General features: G+C 32.6%; 1 protein-coding gene across 1 annotated transcript in view; it reads left to right on the plus strand.

The window, feature by feature from the left end:
• MRPL13 (mitochondrial ribosomal protein L13) overlaps positions 1 to 18,878 on the plus strand; it is a 49,196-nt gene that overhangs the window by 6,808 nt on the left and 23,510 nt on the right. Inside the window, exons 3-5 of the mRNA XM_010381484.1 lie at positions 5,783 to 5,876; positions 12,498 to 12,558; positions 18,067 to 18,153. Of these exons, the coding sequence (XP_010379786.1) occupies positions 5,783 to 5,876; positions 12,498 to 12,558; positions 18,067 to 18,153 (242 nt within the window). The remainder of the gene's footprint in view (positions 1 to 5,782; positions 5,877 to 12,497; positions 12,559 to 18,066; positions 18,154 to 18,878) is intronic.

Consider the following 18,878-nt stretch of genomic DNA (forward strand, 5'->3'; position numbering starts at 1 on the left):
ATATTATGGGTTCATAATCACTATAAATATATTTTTTTGAAAATTGACCTACAGTTTCCCAGAAAAATAATATTACAAATGATGATCATTGTTCTAGGAATGGTTGTAAAAATTAACAAATAATGTATCTGAACATAATGTATACAATATTTAAACTACCTTATTTGTGAAATGGATGTTTGTGAAGTGTTGTGGAAATTGACTTTTCATTATAAGTTTATTTTTTATGGAAAATGTGGGTTAAGGTAGAAAGAATGTGGAGCTAGTAAAGGAATCCCTCCTTCTAATAAGAGCTGCCCTCTTGAATTTGGGACTTGGGAACTTTTTGAACATGTTTCTGATAAATGAAAAGAAAGGTTGTATGTGGTGATTAGTGGAGTATGACTTATTCTTTATGAGGATTCTACTCCTTTCACTGCCAACTGATTTAATTCATTGAGGAGGACTATAGGAGCATTTAAAGGAAGCAGAGGAAAACCTTTCTTTAGCTTTGCTAAAATTAGATTATGTTAAAATATTTCTGTTCTGCATTGAACGAAATAAAAGTTGCACTCAGTTTATAAAGATTAATGTTATGAATGCTAACATACCAAACAATTCAACAGAGATCAGATTTATGATCTAAATCTAATCTGTAGTATTGTGCCTTGTAAGTTTATGATGCTCTTCTTAAAGTTGCTTAGCTAACATATTTTTCTCTTACTATTCAGTTAAATGTATAAATGTAATTCAAATGTTAATATCACAGCATTTTAATTTTGCAATCTAAATTGTACATTTATACTTCACCTCACTCCTAGAATATCATCCTACAAAGCACTGCAGTAGATTTTTGCTTCAGGTTATATCTAGAATACGTATCTCCTTTGGAAGTGACTATATCGATATTGTCAATAAATTAAACAGTATGCCTTGTTCGTGTTACAGTATCTATACATTCAGCAGATTTTGTGGTAACCTATCTGATCATTCATCACCTTGGCTGTGCACAAGTTCAGGGATGCCAGAAATAACACTGAAGTAGCCATTGGGACATTTGTCCTTCCAAACTTAGAAACAAACATAAAGGCCAAAGCCAAACTTTGTTGTTTATCACTAATTCAGAATAGCTATTTTTCAAACATTTCTCAAACTAAATCTTCAAGGAAACCCAATAAATAAAAGCAGTACTGTCCTAGTTGAATGAAGAAGAACCTGGATCCTTGTGCCTTGAGTCACCTTTTAGAAGCCTAAGACTGAATCACCTGCACTTTAAAAACCACTATGCTAAAGCAAACAGCTTATAAGGAAGGATTCAACCCTATAAAGGGGAAAAAAACAAGCTACAGACTGGAAGAAAATATTTGCAAACCACATCATCCACAAAAGTCATATCTAAAATATATAAAGAACTTTCAAAACTCAACAGTAAAATCAAACAATCTAATTAGACTATGGGCAGAATACATGAACAGATGGCAGATAAGTACATGAAAAGATGTTCAATATAAGTAGCCATTAGGGAAATGCAAATTAAAACCACAGCGAGATAATACTACACAACTCTCAAAAAAGCTAATATAAAAAATAGTGACAAGTGCTGATGAGGATGCATAGAAACTAGATTACTGATGCATTGCTGGTAGAAATGTAACATGGTACAGCAACTCTGGAAAAGAATATGGCAGTTTCTTCTAAAACTAAACATGAGTTTACTATATAGCACAGCAGTTTCATTTCTCTTGGACATTATCCCAGAGAAATGAAAATTAAGTTCATGAAAAACCTGTACCAATTAATAATCCCTCCACCCTACTACTCTTTATCTTCCCATGTTCATCAGGTCCTGGCATATTGCATTTTCATTTATTTGTTTGTTTATTACCTGGCTTTTCCACTAGAACATAAGATTTATTAACAAGAATTTCTCTGTAAGGAACTTAAATTTATAAGCAAAAAACCACCCCATTAAAAAGTGAGCAAAGGACACACATAAAGAGACACTTTTCGAAAGAAGACATACAGTCAACAAGCAAATGAAAAAATGCCCGTATCGCTAATAGAGAAATGTAAGTCAAAACCACAATGAGATACCATCTCACACCAGTCAGAATGGCTATCACTAAAAGGTCAAAAAATAATAGACGTTGGCAAGGGCAAGGAGAAAATGTCATGCTTATACACTGCTGGTGGGAGTGCAAATCAGTCATTCTGGAAAGCAATTTGGTGATTTCTGAAAGAAAGAACTTAAAGAACTTCTGAAAGAACTTAAAGCATGTACAGTTCATTTAGCACTATTCATAATAGCAAAGATACGGCATCAACGTAAGTGCCCATCAGTGGTAGACTGGATAAAGAAAATGTGGGACATATACACCATAGAATACTGTAGAGTCATAAAAAAATGAGATCATGTCCTTTGCAGGAACATGGATGGAGCTGGAGGCCATTATCCTAAGTAAACTAACACAGGGACAGAAAACCAAATACTGCATGTTCTCACTTATAAGTGGGAGTTAAACACTGGGTACTCATGGGCACAAAGGGAACAACAGACAACTACTTGAGGGTGGAGAGTGGGAGGAGTGTGAGGATCAAAAAACTACCTATTGGGTACTATGCTTATTGCTTCGGTGACAAAATAATCTGTATATTCAACCCCCATGACATGCAGTTTACCTGTATAACACACCTGTACATTTACCCCGAACCTAAAATAAAAGTTTAAAAAAATAAAAAGAGGTTTTTCAGTTACATTCATTGCTGTATCCCCAGCATCGAGAATGGTACATGGCATTAGTAAGTATGTAATACATAGCAAGTGGATTTGTTCATCAATGGAAAAGGGTTATAAAGTAAATTTTAAAAGAGCTGGAGACTCCCAGCAAGCTAAATTAGTGTCTCTATCTGAATTTGCCCTTGCATGGAATATTTCAAACATGGTTAAAAACGAACACAAGGGATTTTCGTAAACTTACTGTGTCTGGTAACTCTATATGAGGGATCTATAATTAAGAGTCTGCAGCAGGGATCTAGGACCAAAAAAATTATACAAATGCTAGAACAAAGTAGAGTTCGTTATTTCAGTTGCAAAAACTGCAATTACTTTTGCACCAACCTAAATAGCATGGCTTACTTGGCACAGACAGTAGTGTTGGAAAAACTGGTAAATAAGGCTACAAAAAGTTATCCTATACTCTAGGTCTCCTTGAATCCCTAACCAAGGAGTTGGTACATGGGGAAGTACAAAGATGGCAAATAACTGTAACCTGTCAGTGGTTTGCTGAGAAGGACTTCTGAGATCTGAGAATTTAGCAGAAAAGAATACGTAATTGATTAGTGAATGATATCACTGCCTCCTTATGGCGTTGTAACTACCACTTTTTGCCATCTGGTTGTGGTAGACATGTAAGATCTGCCTTCGAAGTTTTACTAGGGTTGTATTTGAAGCTTCACTTTACCACTTATTAGACATATCATTTTAGCTGAGTTGTTTAACCTCTGACTCTGTTTTCTCATTAAACATTATTAAATAGTAAAAGTGTCAGGCAGAGGGAGTACATTAGCTTTACCCAATACCATAGTTGTGAGACTTTGAGTGTTAAAAGTGACTATAAAATGCCTAGCTCAGTGCTTTGAAAGTAGAAGATATTGAATAAATATTACTTCCTTTCCTCCCAGGCAATTTTGAGGAAAAATTATGACTTAATTCTGGCTTAAGGGAGAAGATGGGCCAAAACATTGAGGCGGTATAGGACTAAGAGGTGCCCCGATGGTGTAACCTACCTGAGACCTTAGGTTTTGTGACATGAACCTGTTGAGTTTTCACTTTGTCTGAATTAGTTTGAATGTATTTGGCCATTTAATTTAGCACCTAGTGTTATACTGAAGAGTCAGATAAAGTTAGAAGTTTAAGATTAGAATTTTTATAAACTCACAATTTCTAAAAATTGTTTACTATTATACTATTTTTCAACTTAATTTCTCTTCAGAACATCTCTTGATCAAGCACTAGAACTATGATTTATTTACATTTGGTACATATATATTAAATGTGCAGTTTTAAATTAAAAATTATAAAATGAAACTATTTAACTTAATAGAAATTTAGACAGAAAAAATTGTGGTATATCCAGGGTTACAGTCTTACAGTAATACTGATTTTAGTGTTAATGAAATACAGTTAAAAGCGTGTATTTAATTGCTGGTTAGTTTTTGTTTAGCGTTAGTAGAGAAATGCTTCTTAGAATGAATTTACTAGAGATTTGGCATATATTATTGAGGAAGAACAATTTTTCCTAGATTAGATGTGATACCTTAGAACTGAAAGAATATGATTTTCAGTTACTTCGTGGCAATCTGTCTAATGCCCCATGAAAGATTTTTTTGCTCTCTATAAATATTTTTTGAGTGGCTCAAGATGCTTTACCTGTATTTAAAACTTAACAATTTAAAGGTAAATTCAGTTTTAGTGGAAAGTTTAAAGATTCATTTTTTTCCTCCAAATAGATGTTATGGAAAGAGCCTCTACTGGGTATTAGGTAACTTAGTGTGTGAGCCTTTGCAAATCACTTAATCTTCTGCTGTAAATGTCTGAATGTGAGCTAAAGTAATTTCATCGTTTTCTGAGGCTGTCTGGTTATCTTCTCACCTTCTTTATTTATTCTTCTGCTGCATTTGCCCAACTGCCTCAATAGCCAACAGGGTGTCACTTTTTGGAACTTCAGTCATTTAATTAAATATTGTCAGACTATTCTTTTCCATCTAATAACAGCAAGCTTCCCAGGTCTTTCATTCATACCTCTGAATTTCCTTTCACTCTAGTGACGAAAACCCACTTGCTTTATTTTCTTTTCTTTATTCTTTTCCTATATAGACTATGAACGTCTCTGAAAATTCTGCCATTCAAATTTAGAGCTCTGCATAGAATCTTAAAATCTTTAGTTTTCATATATATTGTACTTGCGTTTCTTATTTTTAGTGTTTTTTTTTCTTAAGCTTCTAGAATATCTTCAGGTTTGCTTTTTTCTATTAGTAGAATAGGTGTTTTATAAATGTTTCTGATTACTTGATTTTGTCATGTGTAGTAAGTCATTTGAAAATGTACATGTTAACTTTTTAGTTTGTTTTCAGATGAACAGCCAAACTTAGGGATAGAAAATGAGTGCAGATACACATATTTTGATTTTCAGGTCATCTGTCCTGTCAAATACGTTTGTGTAGTCATAGTTGAGAGTAGCAGTTTAAATTACTGTAAACATAGTTGGAAAAAAACCTTTCCATGGTAGTTAATAAGATCATAGCAGTCTGTTCTCTAAATTTGAAAAAAATGATAATCAATTATAATGTTTTATGTTTGTTTTCAATTTACCTATAGGTTAAACATGCTTTTTTATGTCTATATACATATTGTTTTCATTTTCTTGGCTATTTTTCAGGGAAATTTTGTATCAGACATTTAAAGACACTTAATACAAACATTTTTACTGAAGTGTAATTATTAATTGGAAGAGTAATAACAGTAATTTGCCTTTAAAAGATGTATTGTTGTTATTGGCACCCTTATTAAATTTCTTTTACTTTGCAGTGTTGAGATTTTCCAAATGGCCAGCCAACTCTTTCTATACTTAGATGTTATATTAAAAAGTAACAGAAGTCTATTCAAGGATTTTTGATGTTGCACTGTGACTTGCTTTTTATTTTTTAATACATTGTTTGAACTTAGGCTTTATAAATAACCAAGGACACTTTTTCTTAAGGTTTGTATTTTTCATACAAAATCTTGTTTCTTTTTAAAATCTAGGTGACTGTGGGGATCATGTTGTTATAATGAACACAAGACACATTGCATTTTCTGGAAACAAATGGGAACAAAAAGTATACTCTTCGCATACTGGGTAAGATAATGCTAATGTCAGGGAAAGCAGGTAGTTAAAATATATTACTTTAAGAATACAGTTGTTCTTTCTTAAAAGAAAAAAGATATTTTTAAGAATTGGCATTTATTACTAGTTTTACTCATGCCATGTATATAATTTACTCAATTTTTAAAAACCACACAACTATACCAAATGTAGTTATTACCTGACAGTATTTGTTTATCCTAGAAATGTTTCATATAACCTGTGAACAAGATTAATCTCATGTTTTAGTCAGTCTTTTACTTCTATATTTCTGCTTCCTATAATTCATCTTACTGCTGTTTTCAGAACCATCCCAAACACCTGAAAGTTAACAAGATGTTTAAGGAATGGTCACTCTTCTCTAGATAAAATCTTGTTTGTCAGTATCGCTCTTAAGTAAATACACTCACCTGGGTGTGTTCTGTTGGTTTCCAAATACAGCGTGACTCTCCTCCATTTTTCAGTTAGGCAATCTTCTGTTGCAGTAGAACTTTTCTTCAAGGCCATAGTATTTCTGTGTTTGAGTTTACTGTCAGCTAAAACTCCTAAGTGTTTTTCAGGTATACTCCTGTTGAATCATGTCTCCTCCTTCCTGTGTGCTTTAGTTGTAATTTAATTCAATTATAAGACCTTAAGTTTACTCCATGTTAAATTTTATCTCCAGCCTTTTAAGATCCTGATTTTATCATCTCATGTATTAGTTAATCCACAGCTTCAGGTCATGTGCACATTTAATTAAGTATAGTTTCTATACTATTACCCAAGTTATGGTTAGGAATGTTGATCTTTTATTCTTGATCAAAATCACTATTTTATTTCCAAATGCATCTTCACCTTTGATGTTCCCATTCGTTTCTTTTCATCTCTTGCCCCAAGTGCATCTTAAATATTTGGAACAACTGTTTTGCTTCTTTGAGCCAGCCTTTGCCCATTCCTCCCCTTAAAATACATTCATGAAATCTTTATATAACTTAACAAAACTGAATTTACATCCATCTTTAGTAATGTCAGCTATTGGCAAATCTCTGTGTATAAACCAAGTTCTACAAAATTGAGAGGTAATTGGGAAAGAAATATTAAAAGTCAGAATAATATAATGTGATAAAAGCATAAAGGGAAATATTGACACAAAATACTATGGAAATTACTATAGCAGTAATATGTAGTATTACTGCAAATGAAGGAAACCAGTAGTGAACAGCTACCATAATGTGTACATTGGCTAGTAGTGTCCCTGTCAGTAGTGCTTTCTCACTGATAGATGAAAATTCAAACTCCTTTACAAGTCATTGGAAACCAGTTCCTACTGCTGGTTCATAGTTCTTCTTAGACAACATATTGCTATTTCATTCCTTTCTGCCTTTGCACGTGTTGTTCCCTGACAGTGAGGAATTCTCCTATTTATCCATTAAAAATTGGCTCAGATGTTACATTTTCTGGGATACCTTTTCTATTTCCTCATCACTCAAAGAGTTGATTGCTTTTTGTTTCTGTTGACTGTTCACTTACACTTTGGACATACTACTTTATTATGCTCATAACACTATATTACAATTACATATTCAAAATTTAGCTTGCTAGTTGTAAAATTTTTAGGATATACTAATTTTAGAAAATATAGAGAAGTTTAAAGAGGCAAGTAAAATTCACTCCTGATCCCATGAGTTAACATTTTAATATACAATCAGCCCTCCATATCTATGGATTCCACATTGTGGAAATGTAAAATTTTTGTTTTGTTTTGTTTTGTTTCTTGAGATAGAGTCTTGCTCTGTCACCCAGGCTGGAGTGCAATGGTACGATCTTGGCTCACTGCAACCTCCGCCTTCCAGGTTCAAGCAATTCTGCTGCCTCGGCCTCCCAAGTAACTGGGACTACAGGTGCACACCACCATGTCTAACTAATTTTTGTATTTTTAGTAGGGACAGGCTTTCTCCATGTTGGCTAGACTGGTCTTGAACTCCTGACCTCAGGTGATCCGCCTGCCTTGGCCTCCCAAAGTGCTGTGATTACAGGCATGAGCCACTGCACCTGGCCTGTAATTTTTTTTTTAATTGCATCAATACTGAACATGTGCAAACATTTTTCTTGTCATTATTCCCTAAACAATACAGCATAACAGCTATTTACAAAGCGTTTACATTATATTGGGTATTATAAGTAATCTAGAGATGATTTAAAGTATACAAGAGGATATGTGTAGGTTATATGCAATTACTACACCATTTTATATCAGGAATATGAACATCCCTGGACTTTGGTATCCGCAGGAGGTCCTGGAAGTAGTCCTCAACAGATGGAGAGGGATAACTGTATATACAAGTTTATATCCTTTTTCACTTAATAGAAAATTCTCAACCTTTTTGTAAGTATTATTTTTGGTTACTAAGTAGTAGTGCACAAAATGATTTATGATACTTGATCATTGTTCTGTTTTTTGAAATGAAAAATTTGGCTTTTATAAAGGGCTGATAAACATTTTTTTCAATTCTTATTTTTTTTTTTTTTTAACTTTTAAGTTCAGTTACATGTGAAGTTTGTTACATAGTTAAACTTGTGTCATGGGGATTTGTTGTACAGGTTATTTCATCACCCAGATATTAAGCCTACTACCCATTAGTTATTTTCCTCTCTCTACTCCCAGCCTCCACCCTCCAGTAGGCCCCAGTGTGTGTTGTTCCCCTCTATGTGTTCTTGTATTCTCATCATTGAGCTCCCACTTATAAGTGAGAATATGCAGTATTTGGTTTTCTGTTCTTGTGTTAGTTTGCTTAGAATAATGGCCTCCAGCTGCATCCATGTTGCTGCAAAGGACATGATCTTGTTCTTTTTTTATAGCTATGTAGTATTTATATATGTACTACATTTTCTTTATCCAGTCTACCTTTGATGGGCATGTAGGTTAATTCCATGTCATTACTATAATGAATAGTGCTGCAGTGAACACACATGTGGATGTGTCTTCATAATAGAACAATTTATATTCCTTAGGGTGTGTACCTAGTAATGGGATTGCTGAGTCGAATGGTATTTCTGTCTTTAGGACTTTGAGGAATTGCCACACTGTTTTCCACAGTGGTTGAACACTCCCACCAACAGTGTAAAACTCCCACCAACAACGTAAAAGCATTCCTTTTTCTCTACAGCCTTGCCAGTGTCTGTTATTTTTTTACTTTCTAATAATAGCGATTCTCACTGGTGTGAGATGGCATCTCATTGTGGTTTTGATTTGCATTTCTCTAATGATCAGTGATTTTGAGCTTTTTTCCCATGATTGTTGGCCACATGTATGTCTTCTTTTGAAAAGTATATGTTCCTGTCCTTTGCCCACTTTTTAACGGGGTTTATTATTTCTTTTTGTAAATTTAAGTTCCTTATGATGCTGGATACTAGACCTTTATCAGATGCATAGTTTGCAAAAATTTTTTCTCATTCTGTAGGTGTCTGTTTATTCTGTTTCTTTTGTTGTACAGAAGCTCTTTAGTTTAATTACATCCCATCTGTCAATTTATGCTGTTGTTGCAATTGCAGTTTGCATCTTTGTCATGAAATCTTTGTCCATGCCTTTGTTCTTAATGGTATTGCCTAGGTTGTCTTCCAGGGTTTTTATACTTTTGGGTTTTACATTTAAGTCTGGAATCCATCCTGAGTTATTTTTGTATGTGGTATAATGAAGGGGTCCAATTTCAATCTTCCACATATGGCTAGCCAGTTCTCCCAGCACCATTTATTGAACAGGGAATCCTTTCTCCATTGCTTTTTTGGCCAGGTTTGTCGAAGATCAAATAGTTGTAGGTGTGTGGTCTTATTTCTGGGTTATCTGTTTTGATCTACTGGTCTATGTGTCTTTTTTTTTTTTTTTTTTTTTTTAACCAGTACCATGCTGTTTTGGTTACTACAGCCCTGTAGTGTAATTTGAAGCTGGGTAGCGTGATGCCTCCAGCTTTGTTCTTTCTGTTTAGGATTGCCTTGGCTATTTGGGCTCTTCTTTGGTTTCATATGAATTTTGAAATTTTTTTTCTAGTTCTATGAAGAATCTCATTAGTAATTTAATAGGAATAGCATTGAATCTATAAACTTTGGGCAGTATGGCCATTTTAACAATATTGATTCTTCCTATCCATGATCATGGAATGTTTTTCCATTTGTTGCTGTCATCTCTGATTTTATTCTTAACTTAAAGTTTTTTTCTCTTGAGATGGGGGCTCACTGTGTTGTCCAGGCTTTTCTTGAACTTGTGGGCTCAAGCAGTTCTCACACCTCAGCCTCCCACAGTACTGGGATTACAGGCATGAGCCACCATACCCAGCCTTCATCTCTGGTTTCTTTGGACAATAGTTTGTAGTTCTCCTTGTAGAAATCTTTCACCTCCCTAATTAGCTGTATTCCTAAGTATTTCATTCTTTCTGTGGCAGCTGTGAACAGGAATACATTCCTGATTTGACTCTGCGCTTGACTCTTGTTAGTGTCTAGGAATGTTAGTAATTTTTTGCTAGTGATTTTTGCACATTGATTTTGTATCCTGTAACGTCTTTGTGCAGTGATTTTTTTTCATATATGTAGGATTATTTAAAATCTCTGGAAGTGAAATGTATTTCAAGATCAAAGGAATGGTCATTTATACGTCTTTTGATAGGTATTTTCAATCGTGAGTTTACTAAGCCATAGAAGAGCATACAAATGTTTGTTATCCCAAATCTGTGCAGACACAGTATTATCTTTAAAAATAAGGCTGTTGTCTTTTGATATGCAGCTGAATATTTACATTTGCATAATAATGAAGTTTCAGTGTTACTTTATCACTTTCTATGAACATTTTATCTATTAAGATTATTAATCCACTATTTTATTTTTTGCTTTTAACAAAATTTTTGTTATTTACTGTATAGTTATTTAATTTTATATTATTAGATGCCCTTTCCTCTGTAAGTTCTTCTGTTTTCAGTCTCAGAAGTTCTTTCTTGTTCAGATTTTCGTAAACATTTACTTCTAATTTTTTAGGGGTTGGTTGAATTGGGTGTGCGTGCACCTTGAACTTTCACATCTAAGTCTTTAGTCATCTGAAATACATTGGCATGAGTTAGAGATACAACTTACTACTAGTTGTATCAATAGAATTTTTCAATTTTAAATAGGACAGAATTTTGTCATACTTATCTGTGTCCCCAGTCCCAGCATGATACACATTCACTGTTTACTGAATTAATTTCAATGAAAAGCCCTTGGCTAGCATTTAAAACAAATGTTCTCTTACTCCATCCCATGCTGGAGGAAAGAGTATAGTTATTTTCTTACTAGTAAAAATCGATTGAGTGTCGCATTACTCAAGTCATCCTCCGCTCAAAATTTTACATTAGCTTTCCAAATACTTCAGAATAAAGTCCAAACTTCTCAAATATATTATAAATGGTATGTTTTAGAATTTGCCATCTCAGTTTTCAAACTAGAAAGATCATCTTTTAGCATAGAAATTGTAAAACATTTTTTTCCATGGAGAGAAAGAATGCAGGAATAGAAGTCTAGACAGGCATTTCTTTTTCTAAAACTGAGATTCCATGAAAAAAGAGAATATCAATATTAAAACTACCTATCTTTCTCTGCAAACTTCTAACTTTGATAAGTTTTGTTCCTAAAATGTGTTTTCTTAAATCACCTTTAAAATATTTTCAAATTTTATTGAAGGGAACATATGGAAAGAATCACATTTAGGTAATCTTAAGGTTTTTTGCAGATTCCACGCTGACTTCCCCCTTTCTTAAAATCGTTTGGACTTTATTTATCTATTTAGGATAATAGAACCTTACATCTATATATTTATTGTTTTTGTTTTAAATTTCCCAGTCCCTTTCAGAAATATTTTTTCATTTGACCCAGAAATCTTGTGAGGTAGATAATATTTATTCATATGAGTAAAATTATAAGCAGAAAGGTAAAATGAGGTGCCTGATATTACACGGGGGGTCACTGACAAAACCTAGATTCCATACCTGCATCTGGGGTATCTGGAAGCTAAGCTGCCTCCAATACTATTCAATGTATATTTTGTTATTGCCACTTTTTTTCATTTTATAAAGAATAATTGATCTGAACACAATGAAATATTATATTACTTAGAGCCAATATGTAGCACTTAGAGACCTTTACAAACTGCTAAGAGGAAACATGATTACTGGCTGTCTAAAGTATAAACTTGACTTCGGAACCAAGTGGACTACCAACATTTTCCCCAGACCTAACCTGTAGTTTATACAGTTTATCTAATTTGGTAAGGAACATGAAATATTCTGGCTTGTTTCTATTTCTTTGTTAAATCAAGTAGTAATAAACTGCCCCGTAATGAGTGAGTGAATTAATAACTTACAATTCATATAGAAATATACTTATGCCAATAAATTTTTCCAAGAAGTAGAACTTCTTATGATATAATGGTAGTTGACCACTTAAGAGAATAGCATTTCAAAGAGCGTAGATTACTACTTGATTTTGAAAACGCTAATGAACAGCATAGTTTCCAGAAACAATTTATTAAAATAGTTTTCTTATAAAAGAATAATCAGTTTAAAGAATACGGTATCAGCCCATGCCCAGTTTTAATGTCTTTGCTCCTTTTAACAGCTACCCAGGTGGATTTAGACAAGTAACAGCTGCTCAGCTTCACCTGAGGGATCCAGTGGCAGTAAGTTTCTTGTGCTTTTTATTAATCATCTTTGGAAAGACCAATTCAGACACTGTTTTGTCAGTCTCTCTTCTCTTTTAATATAGTCAGCATTCAAGGATATAAATTCTTCACTTTAGCTGTATCACACAAGTTTTGATAAGTATTATTTTTATTATTCAACTCTATATATTTTCTAATTACTATGTATTACGTTTTGCATGTAGTCGAAGAATTCTGATGTTTTTCTTTTTAAATTTTGATACCTGCATAATCACCTAGTATATGATGAGTTCGCTGAAATGCCTTGGAGAGAGATATATGTATGCATGTGTATACATATATTTTCAAACATGCTAAGTGTGTTCTTATATTCTGACTTTTTTTGTTAACTCAAATATTATCTGAGTTTATTTTTATTTATTAACATCCCAATAGTAGATTTATTAATTTCTTCTTATAGATCTGTCCATTTTATTCTGGAAAAAATAGTAAAGTTCTTAAAAACATAACTACTTTCATTTTATTTTATTATTTATTTATTTATTTATTTTTCTGGAGGCAGGGCCTCACTCTGTCACCCAGGCTAGAGCACAGTGGCACAATGATAGCTCACTGCAGCCTCAAACTCCTGGGCTCAAGGGATCTTCCCACCTCAGCCTCTCAAGTAGCTGGGACTACAGGTACACACACCCTGCTAAAACTTTCTATTTTTTGTGGAGACCAGGTCTTCCTATGTTGCCCAAGCTTGTCTCAAACTCATGGGTATCCTCCTACCTTGGCCTCCCAAGTGCTGGAATTACAGGCGAGAGCCACCACACTCAGACTTTATTCTATTTTTAGTTTATGTTTTTAAAGACAGGGTCTTGCTCTGTTGCCCAGGCTGGACTCAAATTCCTGAGCTCAAGCAATCTTCCTATTTTGGCCTGCCAAACAGCTAGGACTGTAGGCACTCTGCTTGTTTATGTTTTATTTATTTTTCTTATGTTTTTTTCCTGTCAATTTTTGCCTTATATATTTTGAAGTTTTAGTGTTACATGAATTTAAGATTAGAATTGTAATCTTTCTAAACAATTGATCAGGGTCAATATGTACCGATCCTCTTAATCTCCAATAATGCTTTTTACCTTGAGGTCTATTTGTTCTGATATTAATATAGCTACATTAGCTGACTTTTGATTAGTGTTTGCCTCATATATTTCATTGTTTAAACTTTACTGAGTTATTCCGTTATAGATGTTTTTATTGTAAACATCATGTAGCTAGAGTTTCTCTTCTTTCTTGACTTCTTTTGGATTGGTTGAATTGATTTATTATAGGTCTAAAGATCATCAGTATTTTTACCTTCCTTCCAAATCAACGAAAGCCCTTAGAAGATTTTTAACTACCACCCTCCCTCCCAATCTACATGCTTTCTTTGTTCAGGATTTTAAAAACTCTTCCGATTGAACATTCTTGTTATTGTTTTATTCTGTTACTGATTTTTTAAAATTTTCTTTTATTACAATCCCTTCTTGTAACTCAGCCTGCCTTCTAGTATCAGTTTCCTTTTCCTTGAAGTACCTCTTACTGGCATTCTTCTAGCCACATTCTCTTAATACTGAACTCCCCTTTTTTGTCTGAAACTGTTTTATTTTTGCTTTCATTCTTGAAAGATAGTTCTGCTGTAAATGGAATTCTAAGATAACCATTATTCCATTATTTTTTTCTCTCAGCTTTTTGAAGCTATTGTTCAATTGGAATTTAGCTTGTATTATTGCTTTTATAAATCAGATGTCGATTTAATTGTTTCTTTATGTGTACTCTTGTCTTTTTTTTCTGGATACCTGTAAGATCTTTTCATTGTCTTTGGTTTTCATATCTTCCTGCTACAGTCTTATTTATTTCGTTTGAGGACTGGTGTCTTCGGTTCTGGAAATGTGTTAGCTCTTAAATCTTCTAATATTGGGTCTCTTTATTCTCTGTTTCTTCCCTTTGGAAATCTGTTTATAATAAGAGGAGACAGTTGCATTTTATTGTACATGATTCAGTACCTCTCTTTCATACTTCATGTCTCACTGTCTCTGTGGGGCATTCTCAGTAATTTCTTCAGATCTGTGTTCCAGGTCTGTATCTTTTCACCTGTGTCTAATCTGATTAACCTTTTTCTGAGGTCCTAATTTCAATTACCTTTTTTCCGTTTCTTGAAGTTTTATTATTTGGTTCTTTTTCAAATTTGTGGATCAGTTTCAATAGTCTTCTGTTTTATCGTGTTTTGGTCCACTCTTATATTTCTTTATGCATATTAAACATAATTCTTAGCATTTATATCTGATTCTCATATTTGTGGCCTTTGTAAGTCCACAATTTGTAATATCTGCTCAGTGTACTTACTTGGTAGGCTCATGTACCTTGAAACTTCATCTCTGGGAATTCTTTAAGACCTGTATTAAAAGTGGCTTTCCTCAAAAAGGATTCACTTAGCTTATGGCAAACTACATGGGGCTATAACAACCTAAGATTTTTTTGAGCTAAACTTTAGACTTACAGGATCTTGATCCCCACAAGAAGGATGAATTTGGGGCCTCAGAGTCTTGTGAGACCAGTTTTCATAAAAGATATTTTTATAAACAATATTAATTAACTTCACTAATGTTTATTACTTTGTGTATTATACTGGGAGAGGTTCTAATTCATACATTAGTCACCAGTATTGCTAAAGGCAAAGTCTCCTGTTGTTTTAAGATTTATTTTTCCATTAACTATTGATAGAACTAACCTTTCAACTTTACTCATAGGTTAGATAGCATTTTTTTCCTATTAGAGACTATTTTGTCTTTTTACTGCAATACATTAATAAATTAGCAAAATGTTAGACCTAAAAATATCATTTTTTTGTTTCCCTAAAATAATAAAAATAAATATCTATTGTCAGGATACAACCATTTGTTTGGTATAGTACTGCCTAAATTTTCTTGGTAAGGTTGGGGGGAAGGATATTTTATTATAATAAGGCCTGACATACCATTTAGAAGTTTCATGATTTACTATTTATTTAGTATTGTTTATATCTGTTTTATAAAAGTGTGCTCAGAGTTTGCTTCTTAGGAAATATTTAAATTTTTTTTAACTAGTGTGTTTTTAAGCCTTTGAATATTAATATGCTTTGTATATAATAGTATTAAAAGTTATAAGGGCTCCTGATAATATATATCACAGCTGTTACAATAAATTATATTTTTAGTACTTTATAAATATTTTAAATGTTAAAATGAAAGTTTCTGTTTTATCTTAACTGTACACTAGGAGGCAGTATAGTATAACGTTCATGTTAGCAGTTTGGTATTAGGGAACATTTGTAGAAATTGTTTCAAATTACTGTTTATGAGCAATAATTGAAATGGATTGTAAAATGTTTGAGGAAGGCTTAGGAAATATTTCAGAGTTAAATCCATTTGGATTATTACCTCATTAAAGGATTTTAATTTCTTAAGTCTTAATTTTTACTATGTTTTGAAGAAGAATGTCTTGTCAAGGAAGAGACTTATTATTTACTTTTAATTGAAATACTAAGTGTTTGGAATAGTAGGCCTCCCCCAGTAGACATAATTTGCTTATCAGTTCTTACTGTGTGTGGCCTATCAGAGAATTTGTTTCACAATGCAGCTTTCTGATTATTAGTACAGAATTGAAATTTGTGAAATATGATAATTAATATTTAATAGTTAAATAGGTAATAGTTTGTTGAATATTTAAAATTTTTCATAATGATGTAGATTATTCTAATTTCAAATAAATATATCGATCTAGCCCTTTTCTTATGTTCTTTTTCTCTCTGTCATATGTTTTAGCAACTTTAAGAGGTTCTATGTCCTCATGTTTTCTTCTAACATGGTTCCTCTATTTGACTTTCCCCCTTCCTATAAATAATAAGTTACTTCTGTGACACAAATGGCACATGCCCTGGGATATAGATTATATGAGGAAGGTCTTCAATATTTACTGACTTTATCTTGTTCTATCTTTTTTACTTTCTGAATTTCTTAAAACTTATACTTAATGTCTATACAGCTAGAATTACTTTTTTGCATGTATGTGTTGTTTCACGTGTATTTCTTTGTTTACGTACATTTGTATGTTGTTTTTCCTCCCTGTTAGCTTATAATCTTTTCACATTTTCTAACTTTTTAAAATTTGAGTGTGGAGTTTGCATTTTCTAATAGGGCAAATTTTTAAAATGCCAACTTAGTAATTCAAATAAATACAACTAAATTTTTTAAAAACATGAGAATCAAATGCCATGTGACACTACTAATACAATAAAACTGCCTTTACGATGATATTCAGAGGATATAATTACTTGCTTATCCAGAAAAGATAGTCTTAACATTGGCAGTTTCAATTTACAACTTTTAAAACATTGAAAAATTTAAACGCTAATAACTAAATCAGTGCTGTCTGGTAGAAATTTTTGCTGTGATGGAAATGTTCTGTGTCTGCACTGTCAAACCTGGTAGCCACTAGCCACATGTCAACTGACCACTTGAAATGTGTGGCTTTTGTGACTGAGGAACTAAATTTTTAATTGCTTTTAATTTTAACAACATAAATATATATATGTTTATGTAAACATGTTTATATATATATTTATATGTATTTAAATGACCTCTCAAAAACATAAAGTTTTAACACTAACAGAAAATAGAAAATAGATGGAAAATGCATATGGTATTCCATTAGCTTTTGCATGTAACGAGGCTTTGTAGTCTGATTTGATGAGAGAATAAAAGTAATAGGAAGGCCTCTTACAAAGTAACCCTTTTCTAACATGTACTGTTTAGTGGGTTTAGCTGTAACACACATCAAATTATATTGAAATATGAGTGCAGATGATAAAAATCAATTATTCTATCTAAAATTGGCACATAAACAGGTTATTTTTAATCTTTTTTTCTTTTTCTAAATAAACAATAAATGGAGCCAAAAGAAAATAGTAATATACAAAGTAATAAAAGTTTCTTTTCTGTTGCTTCCACATATCCACTTAGGTCTGTTTCTTTCCTGTATTCGTGTTGAATCTGAACCCCTCATTTTCTTTCTTTTTTTTATTGTTATTATTATACTTTATGTTCTACGTTACATGTGCACAACGTGCAGATTTGTTTTATATATATAAACTTTATATATATATTTGTTTTATGTATATATATATATATATATACACACATACACACATGTGCCATGTTGGTGTGCTGCACCCATTAACTCGTCATTTACATTAGGTATATCTCCTAATGCTATCCCTCCCCCCTCCCCCCACCCCACAATAGGCCCTGGTGTGTAACGTTCCCCTTCCTGTGTCCAAGTGATCTCATTGTTCAGTTCCCACCTATGAGTGAGAACATGCAGTGTTTGGTTTTCTGTTCTTGTGATAGTTTGCTGAGAATGATGTAAACCCCTCATTTTCATCATCATCTCTAATTATGTTTACTTTCTTACTATCACAAGTCACAGTTTTCTTATTGTGTCCTGTGTATATCTGTTTTTCAGATTGTAAAACTAGCTATTTATGGAATGCTACCTAAAAACCTTCACAGAAGAACAATGATGGAAAGGTTGCATCTTTTTCCAGATGAAGTAAGTCAGTGGTCATTGGTAACAAGGCTTTTCCAAAATTTTCAGTTAAATGTTTTTCTTTTTAAATAAATGCCAAGACTTATTTTCAAAAATGTTATGTCAACTTCTGAAATATTTTTGTATCTTTTAAGTGAATATGTATGTATAAAAAATGATAATTACTTATTAATATTTTAAAATGTAAAATGAACCATCATTGGACTAAAAAGTATCTAAATTTTTAAAAAAATTTTTAATCACTGCTTGCTTTTGAACAAGGAGCTATGATCAGAACCCCTGTTAAATTGAGGTACTTGTTGATAATTTCATTCACTGTGAAAAAGTTTTAATTTAGTTTACTTTTTATGTGACCAGTAGCAAAACTTCTGTGAATCATGGATTAATAGCTTAACTTTGGTTGCTATTATTTCCCGTGATTTAACTTTAGAATCCTTGTTCATACTCATAGTTGATTCAGCTAAAAATTACTTGGAAAAAGTATAAACATTTTTATTTATTAGTATTATATTGTTTTAAGTACTTAACTTTTCTCCTTAATATAATGTAATGAAATACTAAAGCTTCTGTAATAAAATAATTGAGTGCAGCATCAAATCAGACTGCCTGGCTTTGAATCTGTGCCCCATTATTTACTGACTGCATGGACATGGGCTCATTACTTACCTCCGTTTTCTACTCTGTGAAGTTGACATAATAATAGTATCTATTTTACAAAATTGTTGTAA

The sequence above is a fragment of the Rhinopithecus roxellana genome, chromosome 9, assembly GCF_007565055.1.
Source record: "Rhinopithecus roxellana isolate Shanxi Qingling chromosome 9, ASM756505v1, whole genome shotgun sequence".
Taxonomy (NCBI): Eukaryota; Metazoa; Chordata; class Mammalia; order Primates; family Cercopithecidae; genus Rhinopithecus; species Rhinopithecus roxellana.